Source organism: Sciurus carolinensis, chromosome 2 (genome assembly GCF_902686445.1).
Source record: "Sciurus carolinensis chromosome 2, mSciCar1.2, whole genome shotgun sequence".
Classification (NCBI taxonomy): domain Eukaryota; kingdom Metazoa; phylum Chordata; class Mammalia; order Rodentia; family Sciuridae; genus Sciurus; species Sciurus carolinensis.
In genome coordinates this window covers 123,906,097-123,925,535 of record NC_062214.1, presented here as the reverse complement: position 1 = coordinate 123,925,535, position 19,439 = coordinate 123,906,097, and the positions used below count along the sequence as shown (strand labels likewise).

General features: G+C 38.9%; 1 protein-coding gene across 1 annotated transcript in view; it reads right to left on the bottom strand.

Annotated features, from left to right (window-relative positions):
* The window catches only part of Rpgrip1 (RPGR interacting protein 1), a 57,446-nt gene that overhangs the window by 20,406 nt on the left and 17,601 nt on the right, over positions 1-19,439 (bottom strand). The window contains 24 exon segments of the mRNA XM_053743353.1: positions 4,657-4,701; positions 4,704-4,794; positions 5,149-5,324; positions 5,327-5,351; positions 6,061-6,245; positions 7,497-7,551; positions 7,553-7,729; positions 7,731-7,757; positions 7,759-7,825; positions 8,240-8,300; positions 8,303-8,407; positions 8,570-8,746; positions 8,749-8,908; positions 8,911-9,002; positions 9,005-9,016; positions 11,216-11,273; positions 11,275-11,348; positions 11,351-11,366; positions 11,827-11,967; positions 12,591-12,760; positions 13,664-13,733; positions 13,735-13,810; positions 17,478-17,551; positions 18,020-18,166. Of these exon segments, the coding sequence (XP_053599328.1) occupies positions 4,657-4,701; positions 4,704-4,794; positions 5,149-5,324; positions 5,327-5,351; positions 6,061-6,245; positions 7,497-7,551; positions 7,553-7,729; positions 7,731-7,757; positions 7,759-7,825; positions 8,240-8,300; positions 8,303-8,407; positions 8,570-8,746; positions 8,749-8,908; positions 8,911-9,002; positions 9,005-9,016; positions 11,216-11,273; positions 11,275-11,348; positions 11,351-11,366; positions 11,827-11,967; positions 12,591-12,760; positions 13,664-13,733; positions 13,735-13,810; positions 17,478-17,551; positions 18,020-18,166 (2,281 nt within the window).

Here is a 19,439-nt window from a genome sequence, read left to right as displayed (position 1 = left end):
ACTCTGCCACTAAGCTAAGCCCTCAGTCCTTTTTTATTTTACTTTGAGGCAGGGTGTGTTAGCCAGGGTTCTTTAGAGAAACAGAATCAACAGGAAGTATTATTATAAAAAGGGGATTTATTAGATTGGCCAGAAGCTGGATAGAGTTCACAATGGCCATCTGCAGGCTGGAGAGGTGGAAGAACCAGTAGCTGCTCAGTCCAAGAGGCGGAAGCCCCAGAACAAGAGGGATCAACACCTAGTCCAAGACCAAAGGCTTCTGGAAACTCCCTGGAGAATCACTGGCAGAGTCTGCTTTGGAAGAGTGAAAAAGCAAGAGTCTGATATCCTCAGGTGATTGAAGCAGTAATCAAGAACCCATTCAAGAGTCAAGCTTGCATCTGCTGCTGCTTCCTTGTTCTTCCTTTATTCCATCCAAGCCACTATACTATTGGACTGTGCTGCCCACACTTAGAGAGGGTTTCCACTTCTGTTTGCTATACCACATTCCAATCATTCCTAGACACGCCCTCATCAACACACCCAGAAGTCTCTTAATCATTGGCAGCTCTTAATCTAATCAAGTTGACAATTCAAATTAACTATTACACAGGGTATCACTAAATTACCCAGCCTGGTTTTGAACTTGCGATCCTCTTGCCTCTGAAATATAACAATCTAGTTGCTGTGAACTGGTACCTCTCTGTGAATTTGTATTTTCCTTAGGACTAATGATGTTGAGTATTTTCTTTTTTGGGGGGTACCAGGGATTGAAGTCAGGGGCACTCGAGCTCTGAGCCACATCCCCAGTCCTATTTTGTATTTTATTCAGAGACACGATTTCACTGAGTTACTTATTTCCTTGCTTTTGCTGAGGCTGGCTTTGAACTTGAAATCCTCCTGCCTCAGCCTCCAGAGCTGTGATATTACAGGTGTGTGCATGATATCTCTCTCATATGCTCATTAATCATTTGTATATTATCTTTGGTGAAATGTCTATTCAAATTGGGGTGTTTATTATTGAGTTGTAAGAGTTCTTTATGGATTATGGATACAAGTCCTTTGTCAGAAATGTGATTCACAAATATTTTTTCTTAGATCATATCATGTCTTTTCAATTTCTTAACAGTGTCCTTTGAACAGCATACATTTATTATTTTGCAGAAGTCCAATTTATCAATTATTATTTATCAATCATTATTTGGTCATATCCAAGAAATCTAAAGTCTAATCTAAGGTTAAGATTTTTCTATGTTTCCTTTTAGAAATTTTATAGTTTTGGTTCTGATATTTAGATCTTTGATCCACTTTGATCAATTTTTGTATATAGGGTGATGTAAGGGTCTAAATTCTTTTTTGTCTCCCTAATTGTTCTCACACCATTGTTGGAAAGATTGGTATTTCCCCACTGAGTTGCTTGGAACCTTTATGGAAAATCAATTGACTAATACAGTCATTCTAGACATAGGCTTATCAAGTTTGTTAATCTTTTTAAACAACTTTTGGATTCACTGATTTGCTCTATTCTTTTCCTGTTTGCTATTTCACTGATTTCTGCTCTGATCTTTTTTATTTCCTTTTTTAGGTTTGATTTGATTTTTTTTCTAGCTTCTTGAAGTGAAGCTTATATTATTGACTTTTACCTTTATTTTTTACTAATTTAAGCATTGAAAGCTATATAAGTTTCCTTAGAAGCACTGCTTTATCCTCACTCTTGTTTTCTAGCTACGCTGGTAACTCTTGACAAGTTAGCTAATCATCTCACTGATGTACCAAAGGCTGTCTTTTTCTCATTAAAGGTTACTTTTGATTTTATTTTCTAAATTTTTACTCTAATCATACCTAGATTTAATTTTACTTTTTCTTATTCTGCCTGAGCTTATTTCATTGATTCAATATATTTTATTTGTTCTGGAAAACTCTTTTGTGTATGTGTGGTGCTGGGGATTGAATCCAGAGCCTTGTACACATGAGGCAAGCTCTCTACCAACTGGCCTATACCCTCAGCCTGGGAAACTCTGAAGTTGTTATCACTCTACTTATACAATTTTCCTTTAATATGAAAGCTTTCCTTCATGATATATTTACATTTTTTAAAAATTTGTTAAGTTGGCAATAGGCCTTTATTTTTTTTATTTATATGTGGTGCTGAGAATCGACCCAGCGCCTCACACATGCTAGGCGAGCTCTCTACCACTGAGCCATAACCCCACCCCCGTATTTTCCTTCTTGTCTCTCCTTGCTTTATTCTGGATATTTTCACTAATTCTCATGTCAGTTGTGTTTAATCTACTTTTAACCTGTCTCTTTCCCTAAGTTTCTGTATTTATTAGTTCTATAATTTATATTAGTTCACATCTAAATTTGTTACATATTTTGAAAACATTTTTAATTAATTTAGAAAAAACAAATGGGTACACAAATTATTAAATGAAATTACATGATGAGCAAGATATTTGTACAGTTTCTAAATACCTTCTCATAGATTATGAAATAATTACAAAGGAAAAAAGGATAATTGGACAGATGCTTTTTTGGGGAAGGGGCACCAGCTTTTTTATTTTATTTTTTATTTTGAGACAGAGTCTCACTAAGTTGCTGAGGGCCTTGCTAAGTTGCTAAGGTTGGCTTTGAACATATGATCCTCCTGTCTCAGCCTCTTGAGCTGTAGATGCTTTCTTACCAAGTAATCAATGTTAGCATCACCATAATAGGACAAAGTGGCATCATATACCCTAACTGTGATGCAGTGAGAGGGATACAATATCACTTCTGTGGTAATCCTGTAAAAAAATCCATAATCTCAATCTAATTATGAAGAAGCATCAGGAAATCTAAATTGAGGAACACTCTACAGAACAACTCACTTGTATTTTCCAAAGATAACAATATTGGGGCTCTGTGGTAGAGCGCTTGCCTAGCACATGTGAGACCCTGGGTCAATCCTCAGCACCACATAAAAATAAATAAATAAACAAATAAATAAAGGTATTGTGTTCATCTACAGCCAAAAAAGAAAAAATTAAAAAAAAAACAATATTATGAAAGACAAAGAAAAGATGAAGAAATGTTCCAGATTAAAGTAAACTAAATAAAGGTGACTAAATTCAATGCATGATGCTGGATTTAATAAGGAAGAAACAAAACAAAAAAGCCTGATCTATGGAACTTCACTGGAACAACTAGAAAATTCTCAATGTGAACTGGACATATCTCTGTGGTAAGTTTTGCAAATTTGATAATTGTACTATAATAATTGCCTTTTTCTTAGGAAAATAATTATCGTAGTAAGAAGATAAAATATTTGCAAATTATTCTCAAGTGCTTCAGAAAAATGTTATGAAGTAAATAGTGGCAAAATGTTAACAAATGAGGAATTTGGGTGAAGGGTTATGTGATTTTTTTTTTTTTTTTTTTTTGGTCTGGAGGTGTGGCTCAGTGGTAGGAGTATTTGACTACCATGCATCAGGGACTGGGTTTGAGGAGGAGGCAGAGAATAAGATGTGGAAGAAAAGAGGTTGGGGAGAGGTAGAAGAAGAGAATAGAAAATATGTGATTTGGTGTGCATGTGTATGTATGTGCATTCATATAGCTCTTCGTAAGTTCGAAGTTATTTTAAACAAAATTATTTTTAAAACTTAAAATGCCAATTTTCATAGTCCCAATTTTGTCCTGAAAATTTCAAACTCAGTTCTTATCTTCATGAAGCTAATAAACAACAGTGTGCAGTGGTGTCAGATAACTCCAAATGTCACGAATCTGGTGGACATCAAGTCAACCCTTGCTCAAAACACAATTTTTGCATCTTAGGGCATAAGAGACTCAGAATAGTGCTGCCCTCAGGGTCCCAGACAAGAAAGTGCGAAATTCTATCCGGGCAGACAGTGCTTACCCTGGGCAGACATCAGATTTGAACTACATGCCTAATTCACTACCCCACAAATCCACCAAAAGCATGGTTCAACCTCTCCTCAGCCTCCTCCAGATGGCAATGTCCCAGGGCTGAAGCTGTTCCAACTCACTTCTCTGACCTTCGTCATCTCCCTGGCCTAGGTTAAGTAATTCTTCCCTCTTCTTATTGGCTCTTTTAATGCTTTTAAGAAACAAGAAGATGGGCTGTGGGGAGATAGCTCAGTCGGTAGAGTGCTTGCCTTATAAGCCCAAGGCCCTGGGTTTGATCCCCAGCACCCCCAAAAAAAAAAAAAGAAACAAGAAGATTTTTTTAAAAATATGCTTACTTTAGCTTTCTAATTGTCACCAATGGGAGACTTAAGTCAAAGTTTGCCATTAGGATGACCTGAAATATCTTATTTTTTCAATTTAACACTAAAGCCTGGCCATAATTTAAAAAAAAAATTTTGAATTAACCTCACAAATGAGCCAATCATATTCCTCCTAATTCTTTGTAACCACAATTCCCAAGACCTGAACAAATTAACATTATACAATAGTAGGTCACTAAGCTAGCTAGCCCATCTAGCTATACGTATAATCCTTTCATTGAGAATTCCAGCTTTGGTTAGCCTAACCCTCATACTTGTAACACAAGTAAAGTTTAGAGACTTACATACTAATTTCCCACTATAAGATTAACATGCCCAGATTAAAGCCAGTCAGTAATTAGCTTTATAAAATTAAATGATTATATAGAAAAGTTAGATTTTAGAAAGACAATACCATTGATAGGATGTGGGAATTCCTCTTCTTTCAGTGCTGATTGTATAATGTCATTTCCTCTTCATTGGTCTGAGTTTTAAGACCATCATCTTTGGAGATGTTAAGCCCTGAGAACTTCCACTCAGTATAGTTCACCTGCTTCAGAATAAGAACAATATTATGTAAGTGGTCATACCTTGTATTCTTTCTTTCTTTCTTCCTTAATACTAGCTCTTTCTCACACACAACACACACGCACACACATATACATATATATTATTAAGTTCTAAGTATAAATGTTAAGTACATAACATGGTGAATTAAATTATTTTGAAATGAAGCAAACAATTCAAGGATTTACTAAACTACTTGTCTTTGTGGAAACACAAGCTAGCCACAAATAGCTGATTATCGCTTATCATATGCATCTTCATCTGCTTCTATTTCTGAGAATAATACACGTGGGGGACACTACAACGCATATTTTAGTTCTCAGGGTTCTCAAGGTCATACTTGTAGTGTATTTCCATTTAAGATGTTACGACTAAGATACTCCATTCTGTTCTTTCCTTGGACACCTATTTTTTTGCCATGTTTTCTTCTTGAGTAGCTTGCAACCTGGTGTTCCTTTTCTTTTCTTTCTCCCATCTGAGGAAGTTTTCTCTTTGCTTGATACTGGTCGGCTTCAATGGAATCTCAGAAGCTACCATCTGGTCCTGAATAGAAGAATCAAAGACAAACTTAATGATGATGGTTTAACAATCTTGATATTCAAGAAGGGTATTTATGAACTAGTATTAGATTTCATTTCTCTTCTTCCTTCATAGAACTGAGGACACTCTCTCTCCTCCCCACAATAAATATAAGGTTTTGCTCCAACCGAGCTGGATGCAGTGATGCATGGCTGGAATCACAGCTGTTCAGAAGGCTGAGGGAGGAGCATCACGAGTTCAAAGCCAGCCTGAGCAACTTAGTGAGGCGTTAAGTAACTCAGAGAGACCCTGTCTCTAAATAAAATGTTAAAAAGGGCTGGAGGGCTGGGATCATGGCTCAGTGGTAGAGCGCTTGCCTTGCATGTGTGAGGCACTGGGTTCGATCCTCAGCACTACATAAAATTAATAATAAATAAAGTATTGTGTCCATCTATAACTTAAAAAAATCTTTTAAAAAGGGATGGATGGGGATGCGGCTCAAACCCCTGTCTCTAAATGAAATATAAAAAAAAGGGCTGGGGATGTGGCTTAGTGGTAAGTACCTCTGGGTTCAATCTCTGGTATTAAAAAAAAACAATGTCCAGATTAAATTTGCATTATGCATGACATTCACAAAAGAAAAAAATTTTAATGCCGATTTTAGTAGTGTGCCCTTCAAATCTGCTCCACAGAAATGGCAGAGATCTGCTACCTCCAGAGCTGGGAGAGCTACCTAGGGAGGAAAAGAAGCCTTTTCCTCTGCAGAAGAGATCCCTAAACTTTCCTTAGAGTCATTTTCCTCAGTCTCAGCTTCTAGTTTGAGGAAGCTCTCAGGCGGTACAAAGCAATTCTTCCAGTCCAGCTGTACTTGAATAGATCCATTGGGTTTCTCTGCAGGGTCAGTGAGGATAAAATCACCTGAGAGACACAGAAGCATTAATAATACTTAAACACATGAAATAGGAAATGAGCATTTATCAGCAACTTATCTATTCACATTTTTTTATTTCATCACATTTTGTTAGAAATTAATTAACACCCATCAAATAATCATGACAACAATGCACTGGGAAGTAAGAAAACAGCAGGGCAGTTAGGTTATCAAAGGGGAAGATAGGTATCTCAGGTTTCAGGAACAGAGCCATAAGAATGTAGAGAGAGAAAGAACAGCTTGCTTGTCATCAGTCATCAAGCCCATAAACAAGATCACATTGTCATAACTATTATCAAATGCTTACTGAATCATTCCAAGAAAGCAATCACCTACCCTCAGGTGGCCCCAAGAAACTTAAGCAAAATGGCTTTTTCCCAAATACCGGCTTCTGGTTTGTAACACTGAATAACAGAGGCCTCATATAACCTCTCCTCTCAGGTGAAGGAGGAGCTGGGGACAGAAGTGTCACATTTTATTTTATTTATTGAAGTGGTTGTGGTATTAGGAGGAGGGGGGGGCCTCACACACTTCCTGGAGCACACCAGATCTTGTTAAATACAGTTAGTATTGGCTGTACCTATCTACCCTTCCTAATGAGAGTCTCTTAGGACTGTAGCCAGAGTTGACCCCACAGCCCTAGGGATGGAAATAAAGTAAAGTAGTATGGAGCTCAGCTTCATATCCAAAAAAAATTTATTTATTTATTTATTTTTTATTTATTTATTTTTTGCGGTGCTGGGTATGGAACCCAGGGCCTTATGCTTGCAAGGCAAGCACTCTACCAACTGAGCCATATCCCCAGCCCAAAAATTTATCTTTATCATGGTCTGGCATGGAAGTCTAACTTAAATGTAATGTTAAAAGAAGAGAATCACAGAGGATTAGTAAGTTATAATCAGATCTAGTCATGCACTAAGAAAAGGCCTAAGTAAAGACGAGTACTCGGAAGCACTACAGACTTCAAAAAAGGGTTCCAAAGACAGAGGTATGGATTTCCGGTTGGGGGTCAAGCCCCCTGGGGAATCTTGTTTTGCTGGACAGGAGCGGAAGCCCATGTTTCCACATGAGCAGTGAGGCTCTAAGTCTTCTGCCCTGTGGTCTTGACAATATTCTAAAGTCTTCAGCAGGTTGTATGACAGCCTGTTCCAAGCAAGTGATGGAAAGAACAGTAGAATTCAGAACAAGGAGGCAACACTGGGGAGGGTGTAAAGATTGTAACAACCTTGAACTCCCACCTTTAATAGATTTGTTCTGTGCAAGAGACAGCAAGGGCACTTGGACTCTGCCAATGGTAGGAGCCAGGCTCTGAGTCTTCATCATCAAAAACATATATGGACAGGGCCTCCCGCCTCAGATATTCATCCAGGTCAGAGGTCACAAGTACTGGGAATCGAGCCTGGTCTCTAAAGTAGGGATCATTACTGGCTGGAATGATGGCAGTGTCATGGTCAGAAAAGGTGAAGAAGCGGGTACATGGCATAGGGACTGGGTTGAGTTTCCCAGCCTTCGACTCCGGAGACCACAGCACCTGGTGATTTCGATCCGCAGCTCATTCTGGATTTCCAGGCCTCTGATCTGAACGGAAAGATGTTGGTCTTGGGTTGAGGAAGAGGGCAGCCTGAGAGTGTCATATAGGTAAAGCCCAGCCCATGTGAGGAAAAGCTACAATCTGGAGAGCTGCTATCCTGACTGGGTCACAAACCTAAGGACCTTCATCGCATGCCCACTAGCTCTAGCAGTTATCCAAGGGAGATGCTAGTCCTCAGGCCCTATTTAGAGACTGACAGACAAGCTGTTTTGTGGTCACTAGATCCCAGGGTTTGATTCCATTCCAGACTCAAGTTTGACCAGGGAAAGGATCTGAACTAGTTTCAGTGTGGTCATTTTTTCTTCATTAACATTCAACAAATACTTTTGAGAGTGAAGACTGAGCTGTTCTCATGAGCTGTTTGGCTGAGGCTCCTTGGATATGCTTGGGCACATCTTTTTTCTCACCTCATCCTCCTGGGCCTTCCAGGCATCAAGCACATTGGCTGACAGTAGGCCTGGGCTTTCTTTTGTTTATTGCATGCCCATAGGTTGGATCTTAGTGGCAAGCGCAGCCTCATCCAGTACTTTAGCACCCCGAAGTCTTCTCCAGCAGCTCCTGGGTAGCAGAAAGTACGAAAGGTGTGGAGAATACAGATGGTGTGGTAAGGACTGGGAATAAAGGCAGAGAATGAAAATAGGAAACCACTGCAAGAGAAACTATGGGCTTTGGGAGATTCTGCATTGGTCTTAGGAGCTGCAGGAAGCTGACAGCACTTACCAGTAAGCATAGCTGAGCCATGGACTTTCTCCACAGTCTCCAGCACTTTGTCAAAGCAAATATGTCCCAGTCGCAAAGAGTATGGTGCTCATTGCCATAGCTTGATGTAGATCAACCAGGCTGAAGCCCCTTGAAGGTAGTGCAAGAAAAGGGAACCTATCTCCACCACATATTGGAGGTAAAGTCATAAAGGGGTTGTGACCCCACAGATAATGGGGTACAGTGGTTTCAAATCATAGAGGAATAAGTGCAGAAAGTGGTAGGCTGGATGTCTCCAGCCTGAGCCAGAGCAGCAGGTGTCAAGAAGGCCTGGTGGATGTGAAGTTCAAAAAGATTTTCCACTCCCAACGCAGCAGAGAAATGTCCACTTCATTCTCTCCATGGGCTGGCAGTCGTGTCCAGAACAATGACAACTGTCGAGTGCCATAAGCACATCTTTGAGTTGTTCTAGAGGGGAAAGAAAACTGCCTATCCATTAAATGGTAGGGAGCTCTTCCTTAGGGTACAAAAGGATACAGAGAAGGAGAATAAAAAACATGGTGGAAGTCCTTGTTGAGATTATTTCAAGAAACCACATGACTGAAAAGGAAAAGTAACAGAATGACAACCAGGAGCATGAATTCTGATGACAAATAGTCAAAACCTTCTTCAGAGAGAAAATACAGAACGAGTGGCTGGAAAATAAATGTAACTCAGGAAGCACATTTCATCATATAGAGGACATTGTTCTGGTTTTACAGCAAAGTCAAATGAATTAATCAGTAATTACAAAAGAGAAGTACTAGAACACAAAATGTGAATATTTCCAAAGTTCAGCGTGTTGGCCAGCTGAAAATAGCAAGTTACAGACAGATGTCTATTACACCACATGGGCCCTGCCAAGAAATGTTTCACTTTTTCAGCCAGATCAGTTGCAAGACTTTTTATTCTGTCAGAATAGGTTTAATCACAACCTGCAGTGATGCACACTTGTAATCTCAGTGGCTTGGGAAGCTGAAGCAAGAGGATTGGAATTCGAGGCCAGCCTCAACAACTTAGTGAAACCTTAAGCAACTTAGTGAGACCCGGTCTCAAAAAAAAAAAGTGCTAGGGGTGGAGCTCAGTGGTAAAAGTCCCTCTTAGTTAATCCCCAGAACCCCCCCAACCCCCAAAAAGAAGTTGGTTTAATCTCAGAGAGGGGAAAAATCATTTCAACTCAAAGGGTAATGGAGTAAAAAGTGGGAGAGGTGACTTACCGGAAGGAGGTTGAAAATGTTGGTAGTGGGATGAAAGATAGGTAGAGAGCACCAATCTGGGCATTACTTCTCATGCCCACCAATCAGAAACTTTGACAAATAGTCTAATTCAAATTGAGAGTATTCAAGTCATCACAACATGTTAATGGTGAGTGTCCTATTTTAAGAGTTAAATCAATAGAATAAACTGTTCTGGATATGTCAGAATATGCTCATGTTAAAACAAATGCAATACAGATATTATTAACCAATTGGTTAATGCTTTCTTAATTTATAAGGTTAATTGATTAGATATAATATATCTGAAACTATGCATTACCTGACACAAGATTAAAGGACTTAGCATATAAAGATTCAATAAGATACTACTAAGAAATGGTCAAAGGCCAGGAACTGGAATTTTCAAAAGACCAATAACTAGTAAACTATGAAAAGCTCTTTAGTCTTAGTGGTAATCAGAGAACTGTAAATTAAGCAAATGAATCTTCATAAGTGTTACGTAAGGGTATTTATCCTGCTTGGTCCTGAGAGAAAAATCTGAATTGGAAAGACTTGAGAATTTCAATCCAAGGGGGTTATTTTCTTTGTTATAACAGTGATCTTTTATCAGACTCACCCTAGCGTAGATAATTCATGCCCCAGAATGACTCATCTCCCTTTATTCTAATTCCATGCTCACTAAGAAATATGCTTATTACTGATTCTCTTGCAGAAAGAGGGATGGCCTGATCAGTGTTTCCAGATATTCTAATGGCAGCAATGGAACCACCAATATTGTGGATTTTTTTAATCTCAGTCTGTGGTGAATTTAGTGAGTCAAGTCTCTCATTACTGAGTATGACAATAAAGCCTAGGTTTCTTGCCATATAAGGCCAAGAACAGACACTGTCCAGCAGTGACCATACTAAAATAGGAAGTAGTACAATATGAATGCATTAAATGACAGCTATTCTGTGACTGTTGACATCCTTAATTGCAACACAGATTTTAGAGGAAAAAATCAGAAAGGAGTGACGGTAGATGAGTGATCAAAGTCTATTACCTGACAAAAATAGCTTTGCAGGCTTTGGTTGAATAGAGAATGGAGAGAGAGGGACACAGAGAGACAGAAAGATTGATTTACCACCCTGAGGGCTAACAGCGATGCTCTCATTCTTGAAATATAATCAACCCCCTAGAAACAAATGCTGAACCTGGTTGAAACTCCAGAGAAATCAGAGACACACACTGACATGATGGGGGAAAGAAGCTGTTAGCCACATGTTAAAGTCGTACAGATGATAGAAGAGCAGGAGGGTTAAGTCACAGGCTAAGGACACAAGAGGCAGCCTTGCACAGAGGTACACAGAGGAACACATAGGTGTTAGCTGGGAGAGGCAGCTCAAGACGAGAATGAAGTACGAGGACTTGCCAGATGTTGGAAGGCCATGGCTTCTTAAAATACCTTCCAGCTGCCTGATACGGTTGTTTCTTGAGGTCTATGAGCTGACTCAGCCCTCTCCAGCTTTCTTTGTGATCTCTACTTTCGTTGTCAGCTTTTGTATCATTGCTTCCAGTTCCTCCTAAAACAAAATAATGTTTGAACTTTTCCATCTCAGTGCCTAGAACCAAACAGCCCAGATAGAAAGGTGGCACTTTCTGGGTAAAGAAGACTGCTATCTCCCTAACACGGAAGAGTGAACCACTAGAAAAAGGTGTGGCTTCCTCCCAGATCCCTCAAGGACTACTTAGGCCTTGGTGTCATAGGGTAGTATTTCTCTAGGACTGGAAATAATTGAACCAGAAACTTCACACTTGCCAATTTTATTAGCTAGCCCCATTCACTGGCTTCTAGTGCCAAGGTGCCATGGGCAAGTGTGAGTTATTAAGTTCTTCCGAGGACAGCATATTCTGTGTTTGCATGGGACAGCATATCACCTGGTGTCAGCCCTGGAAACTTGGGTCTTGCTTCCTTACCAGTCTTGGGGGTGGTTCCCATGTGCCCAATTATCTATCCCTTCCTGCACCATTTTTTTCTTGCACCTGATAACACCTGTTGATTTTGCGCTGCAGAAGGAGCATGTCTCTGGTCTTTTCTAGTTCCAGTGTGGTCTCTGCATGTAATACTTGCAATTCGCTTAGCATCTGGGACAGTTTCTTTTCTTGAATTTCTGGTTCCCCATGCTACAGAGAAAAAGCATTGGTGAAAAGGAGTATAAATGTGACAAGTAGAGAAACAACTGTTTTCCACAAGAAGCAGATGCCAGCAACAAAATTTACTCCAATAGTAAAAGAGGACTTGTGCTACTTCACAAGTGCACCTCCTGTCAAGTCCCCATGGTCTGCAGAAGCAGCAGCACAGGAAGTTATACAGCCTCTAAGGGCTGTTTGCTTCTCAGCAGATCATTTCAAGTCCTCATCTGAAAAAGACTACATTTTATGAGCTGTGATACATGGAAAAAAGCAAGTAGAGCTCACTAGGCTCTCTCTACTTCTCATATCCTTCCAAATATGTGTCTTCAATCAGGACAGAATATTCAGTTGATTTTAACAGCTGCATCTTTCCTAGGGATATTTGCAGAGATTCCTCTAGAGAGTGAATTTTTTCCTTTAAAGAGGCTCTTACTGGGCTGGGGATATAGCTCAGTTGGTAGAGTGCTTGCCTTGCAAACACAAGACCCTGGGTTCAAATCCCCAGCACCACCAAAAAAAAAAAAAAAAAAAAAAAAAAAAAAAAAAAAAGAGGCTCTTACCTCTATCTGAGCTGTCTCTAGCTCTATCTCAGCTGTCTCTAGCTCTATCTCAGCTGTCTCTAGCTCTATCTGAGCTGTCTCTAGAATAAGATCTGGGTGGGTGGCAGGTTCAGATTGCCTGTCAGGAGACTGGGGTGCTGTGGCTGTCTGTTGGAGGATCTCTACTTCCTGTTCCTGCTTCTGAAGGATGTCGATAACTTCAATCTTCAAATCCTTGTTTTCAGCTGGAGAAAAAATAATTCAGAAGTTATTAGTAACCATAATCAGTTGGATCAGGTGTGAATGAACTTTTCCCACTAATGGTTTTGTACTTTTGGGTTGGGGGAGGTATTGGGGACTAAACCCAGGGGTGCTTTATCCCTCATATACATCCCCAGTCCTTTTTCTTTTCTCCTTTTTTTTTGAACAGGGTCTTGCTAAGTTGCTTAGGGCCACACTAAATTGCTGAGGCTGGCTTTGAACATGTGATCCCCCTGCCTCAACATCCTCAGTCACTGAAATTATAGGCATGTGCCACCACACCCACCCCTCTGCCTCTTTATTATTAATTTGTATTTCTTCTCCTTCACTCTCCTATTTGAGTACACTAGAATCTGAGGACATATAAATGGTTAAGAGTACTTGGTACAGAATGGGAAGAAGAAGCAAGATGAAGATCTTTTAGGCAGTGTTTTAAAATCTTCCAAATAACTATCTCCTGTGATACAAGAGTTAAGACAGCAGGTGAAATGTTAGCAGTAATCAAAAATAGTAATTTGTTTCTCAATCTCAAATATTAGGTACTTAAAAAAAGAATTCTCCTACTCACCCTTAAATGATTGATGAGACTGACAAAAGACAGAAATTCATTTTAATAACTTTAAATCAATAAAGTGAATGTTTAAAACAACAAATTAAAATTTGGCATCCTCCCAAATATAAAACACTACATAGGAAAAAGTACACACATGAGGTAGGTAGGTGTCATGCTTTCTTGATAGTAAGTCTGACCTAACATTCAGTGTTTTTATTCTTATCATCCATGACCCACAAAAGAACAGGATCAAGTGGAAATGAAGTCCCAAGTTCCCTTCTACCAAACCAATGTAGCAGGTGTCACACTTACAGCTCCCCCAGGCCTGACTTACCTTTCTCTCTGGACAGCTGATCTAAGACCTTTGTCTTCTCCTCCAGCTCAGCATCCAGCTGATCCTGCAAACTGAGATACCTGCTGCCTCAGCTGTTCCCCCATGAGCTCATTGCTCCAGTGAGGCTGACTACTGCTGTCCAGCATGCTGAAAATGGGAAGGGAGTTGTCAGATGGATATTCCAAGGTGTGTGGTATGATGTCTTCACTACACAGTTTCGACATCTCCTGGGTCTAGTTCATCATTCATTTCTCTGCATGTTTTTTCTGCCCCTGCTTTATGTGTAACTGTCATTCACCAACTGCTTTGGAACTTTTGGGTCCCACTGAGGAGTTGCTTGGCATCACTTCTGTTTAGGTCTCAAGTATCTCACTGAACAACCACCCCAAATCATGCACATTGCCCAGCATGATGCCTTTCTTTAGACTGGGCACTGAGTATCAAGATATGCTCAGGACTGCTGGATTAGGAATGAGAAAATCATCCTCTAGACCCTTGCCAATGGCTAGTTAATAGAATACTTGCCTTTGAACTAGATGCAAGTTGCTACACTGAAGGGCAGGAACCAAACTTTCCAACAACTGAACCCTCCATTCCATAGTGTCTAGCTCTTAGGCAGAACTGTTTTGAGTATAAAACACACATGGCCAGTTCTTTATTATTTACACAAAGGAAATAAAATTGATAGAAATTATTTCTGCTTTTGTCTTTTTTCTATTGATCAGTTTAACAAATGTCATCTGAAAATAATTTGCTCAGGATATTAAGGTTTCTTGGCACTTCCTGACCCACATGGTGAACCAAGAAGATATTTTTCTGAGTGATGAAGGAAAGAGGCCAATAGGGTCTGCCACAGAGGGTCTTCAGAGTGGATAACCCCCACACTGCCTCACTTTGCTGAGTTGAACATCAGTTGTCCCCAGGACACTCCCATAAGACCTCTCCATGCTATTTCACGAATCTGCCCCTTGCTGTCTTTAACTAGGTCAGAAGGTATTTTTGCTTTTTAAATCTTCTAGGTAGGTTAATTACAAATTAATATATGAATATATGTTCATTGTGAGAAATTAAAGTAATATAGAAGTATATAGAATTAAAGCAAAGGTACTCCTTTGCTTTACTATAATATTTCCGTCTCATTAGATGTTTGTAGATCCATACACATATATAAATTAGGTCAAAGTTAACATCCCTTCACATTGTGCTTTTTCTTTGAACAATATATCTTCTTTTTTTGTGGTACTGGAGATTGAACTTATGGGTACTTTACTCCAGAGCTACATCCCCAGCCTTTTCTTTTCTTTTTTTATATTGAGACTAAGATGATGAGCTTGGCCTTGAACTTATGATCCTCCTACCTCAGACTGAGGTCATTGGGATTACAAGTGTGCACCACCATGCTGGGCTTATCTACCTCATTTTTATTGTATTTTGTTTATTTACATTTACTGGGATTGAAACCAGGAGCACTCTACCTGAGCTACATCCCCAGTTCTTTTTATTTTTTATTTTAAGACAAAGTCTCACCAAGTTGCTTAGGGTCTTGCTAAGTTGCTGAGACTGGCCTCAAACTTTTGATCTCCCTGCCTCAATCTCCGAATTACTAGGATATGAGCATGCACCAACACTCTTGGCTAGTTGTTCATTTTGAACAACATCATAGCACTTCGTTGTGGGAATGCAACATGATTTATTTTCCCTATCAATGGAAATTTGGGTGGTTTTCAGGCTTCTTTACCACAACTAACTATGCAGTAATTAAAATTCTTATTAAATAGATATTTTTGGACATACATAATAGGACTGCATTAGTTTTGATTCCAAAAAATGAAATTGTTAGTACAAGATATGCATATTTAGCATTTTTATTTTTAAATTTTTTTAGTAGTAGACAGACACAATACATTTATTTTTTTATTTATTTATGTGATGCTGAGGATCAAACCCAGTGCCTCATGCATGCGAGGCAAGTGCTCTAGCACTAAGCCACAACCTCAGCCCTTAACATTTTAACATATAGCATCAGCATCATAATTCCTGACTTCAAATTATACTACAGAACTATAGTAACCAAAAACTGCCTGGTACTGGCATGCAGACCATAGAATAGAAGACACAGAGACAAATTCACTCAGATACAGTCCTCCAATCCTTGTCAAAGGTGCCAGAAACACACATTGGAGAAAAGATAGCCTTTTTAACAAACAGTGCTGGGAAATGGGTTACTCCTGTGTCAAAGAATGAAACAAGACCCTTATCTCTCAACCTGCACAAAAACCACTTCAAAATGAATCAAAGACATATGAATCAGACCAGAAACTATGCAACTCCTAGAAGAAAACGTAGGGTCAACACTTGAGCATATAGGCACAGGCATTAATTTTCTCAATAGGACTCCTGAAATCAGGAAATACTGTTCAGAGTTAATAAAAGAGAAGGCATCAAATTAGAAAGTTTCTGCACAGTAAAGAAAACAATTGGAAATGTGAACAGAGCACCTATAGAATGGAAGAAAATCTTTGCTAGCTACTCTTCTGACAGAGGTGATTAATATCTCAAATATATGCAGAACTCAAAAACTTAACACCAAAAAATCAAATAACCCAATTAATAATGGGCAAATGAATCTGACACTTCTCAAAAGAAGAAATACAAATGGCCAAAAAGTACATGAAAAAATATTCAACATCATTGGCAATTAGGGAAATGCAAATCAAAACTACACTGAATTTCATCTCACATCACAATGGCAGTCATCAAGAATACAAATAAAAAATACTAGAGAGGACATGGAGAAAAGGGAAGACTACACTGTTGGTGAGATTGTAAATTAGTACAAGCACTAAGGAAATTAGTATAAAGCTTACTCAAAAGATGAGGAAACTACCACATGATCCAGCTATACCACTCTTTGGTGTTTATCCTAAAAATTAATGTCATCATATTGCATTGATACAGGCATACCCATGTTTATAGCAGCACAATTCACAATAGCCAAACTATGGAACCAGCATAGGTGTCCATCAAAAGATGAATGGATAAGAAAATGTGGTATATATACACAATGGAATTTTATTCAGCTGTAAAGAAAAATGAAATTATGTCATTTGCAGGAAAATAGATGGAACTAGAGATCATGATGTTAAATAAAATAAGCCAAATCAAGAGGGTCAAGGGTCATATGTTTTCTCTCATATATGAAAGCTAGAGAGGAAAAAGAAAAAGAAAGGTAAGGGGTTCAGGTAGATCAGTAGAGGAAAGGTACCAGAACTGAGGGACAGGGAGGAAGTAGGGAAGTACTAGGGAGTGACATTAACCAATTATATTGTTATATTGTGTGCATGTACAAATATGTAATGACAATCCCATAATTATGTACATCTATATGCACCATAAGAAATGTGAAAGAGAAAAAAATAGGGTATAATTCTCTTCCAGAAAAACTGTCTCCAGGTGCGATGGCACATACCTATAATCCCAGCAGCTGGGAGACTGAGGCAGGAGGATCACAAGTTCAAAGCCAGTGTCAGCAATTTAGAAAGGCCCTGAGCAACTCAGTGAATCCCTGTCTCAAAATAAAAACTAAAAAGAACTGGGGATGTGGCTCAGTTGTTAAGTTCCCTTGGGTTCAACCCCAGTACCAAAAATAAAAAAGACTATCAGTTTATATTCAATTTATCTTCTCACTAACAATATTGAGTACCAGTTTCCCAATATATTATCAATGTTAGGTATTGTATTTACAATTTGGAAGGCATTTATGTGACTTTCTTTTACAGCAAACAATGCCCTCAGATCCAAACTTGGTACTCACTTTTCTAAGAGTTTGTCATAATTGTCATTCAGCAATTCCCGTTCTTTCTCCAAATCTTCAACTCTCTCCTGAAACTAAGAATGATAGTAAGAGACATTGAGATAAAACTTTAAAGTCCATTGCTCTGCACAGGTTTTCTCTTTCCCATTGCAGTATGAGGCTTGGATGATAGCTTTTCTATGTTCCTCTCCCTTGCCTGTTGAGGAGCCATTTGACTAGAAAAATTAAAACCAATTGATGGTGGGCTAGAAACTTTTATTGGAATTGATGAGAATTCTCTGAAATTTTCATGTCTGGGTTCCTACTGTTAGGGAAGCAGCAAAATATTATGAAAACACAAGAACTCTGGAGAGCAGACCCAAGCATAAATCCTAGCTTTTCTTCTAATGATGAAATAATCTTAAATCAATGATTTAACCACTTAGAGCCTTGTTTTCATTTGAAAAAATGAAACACCACAGTGTTGCAAAGATGCACATTTCAACATCTCTGAAATTGGAATGTAGTGCATTGGATGGCAATTTCCCACAATTATTATTTACCTCCTTCAGAGTTGTCTGCAAGATAGACACATCTTCCATTTGGCTCTTCAAGCTCACAGCTTTCTTGCTTTCCTCCTTCAGTTCTTCTCTGAGCTCGTTCACTTGGCTGAGTAGGGCATCATGGGCTGCACTCAGGATTCCCTGATTCTGGGGCCAAAGGAAAATTACTCTGGGAATGATCATATCACTCAGCAGGAGTGATCACCAGATACCAGTAACACTGGAATTCCCAGGTGGATGTCCCAAAGAATGACCTCAATGAGTTGCATATTACCTTTGCACTGTAAGTTGACCTTGTTTCTCACCTTAGCATTTCTCTGAAAGTATAGTTTCCCCTTTAAGGAGGATTTTCCTTTCTAAGCAACTATAATTTGTCATTGGAGCCTGAATTCCCCCAAGGTCCAAAGTAATCACTGGTTCTAAATTAGGTGGTCATTTCCAAAACTGTTTTAACTTTCTAAAGTATTTGATTAGATTTTTTTTTCCCAGTGCTGGATATTGAACCCAGGGTGGCCTCATGCTTCTGAGGTAAGCACTCTACCAACTGAGCTATACCCCCAGCCCACTTTATTAGTTTTTATAATGATCTATTTCTTCCTTTGCACCTAAGAAAGTGACATGTTAGCTTTAGAAGTTGTGTGCATTTTCTGGTGGACTCCTCTTGGTGAGGCACAGCTCTATCTGGTCATGCTTAAAACTCTGCCTTCATGATTCTTAGTCAGGGACATTCCCCCAGCTTTTTTGGCACCCCACTCACGGAGGTAAACAGGCTGCATATCTAATAATATCTGCAACATCTTTGTTATATCTCAGTACCTCACGCATGCTAAAAGAATACTCTTGGGAATTTTGTTTGTTTGTTTGGTACCAAGGATTGAACCCAGAGGCACTGAACCACTGACCTACATCCCCAACTCTTTTATTTATTTATTTTATTTTATTTTGAGAGAGGGCCTTGGTAAGTTGCTGAGGCTGTTTTTGAACTTGTGATCCTCCTGCCTCAGCCTCCCAAGTTGCTGGGATTACACGTGTGCGCCAGCTCTCTTGGGAATTTTTGAGCAAATGTTATAATTCTCTGTAGCAATAGGTTGAAAAATACCATTCAAAATATTTCTCAACTCAGGTCTCATATTTCAATTTTAATGAAAACAGTGCAATAAATATCAGTGCATAAAAACTAGTACTAGCAACATTTGTCTTAATAGAAACTATATGACCATAATAACTTCAAATTAATTGACTAAATTCTGGTGTTATGTTACCTGGGTTTGAGTACTCTAATTACTAAGAATCAGATTCAAAGAATCTTTATTTATTTAATTTTTTTTAGATTTTATTTTTGCAGCTCTGGGGATTTGAACCTAGGGTCTCATGCTTTTGAGACAAGCACTCTACCAACTGAGTTACATCTCCAACCCTT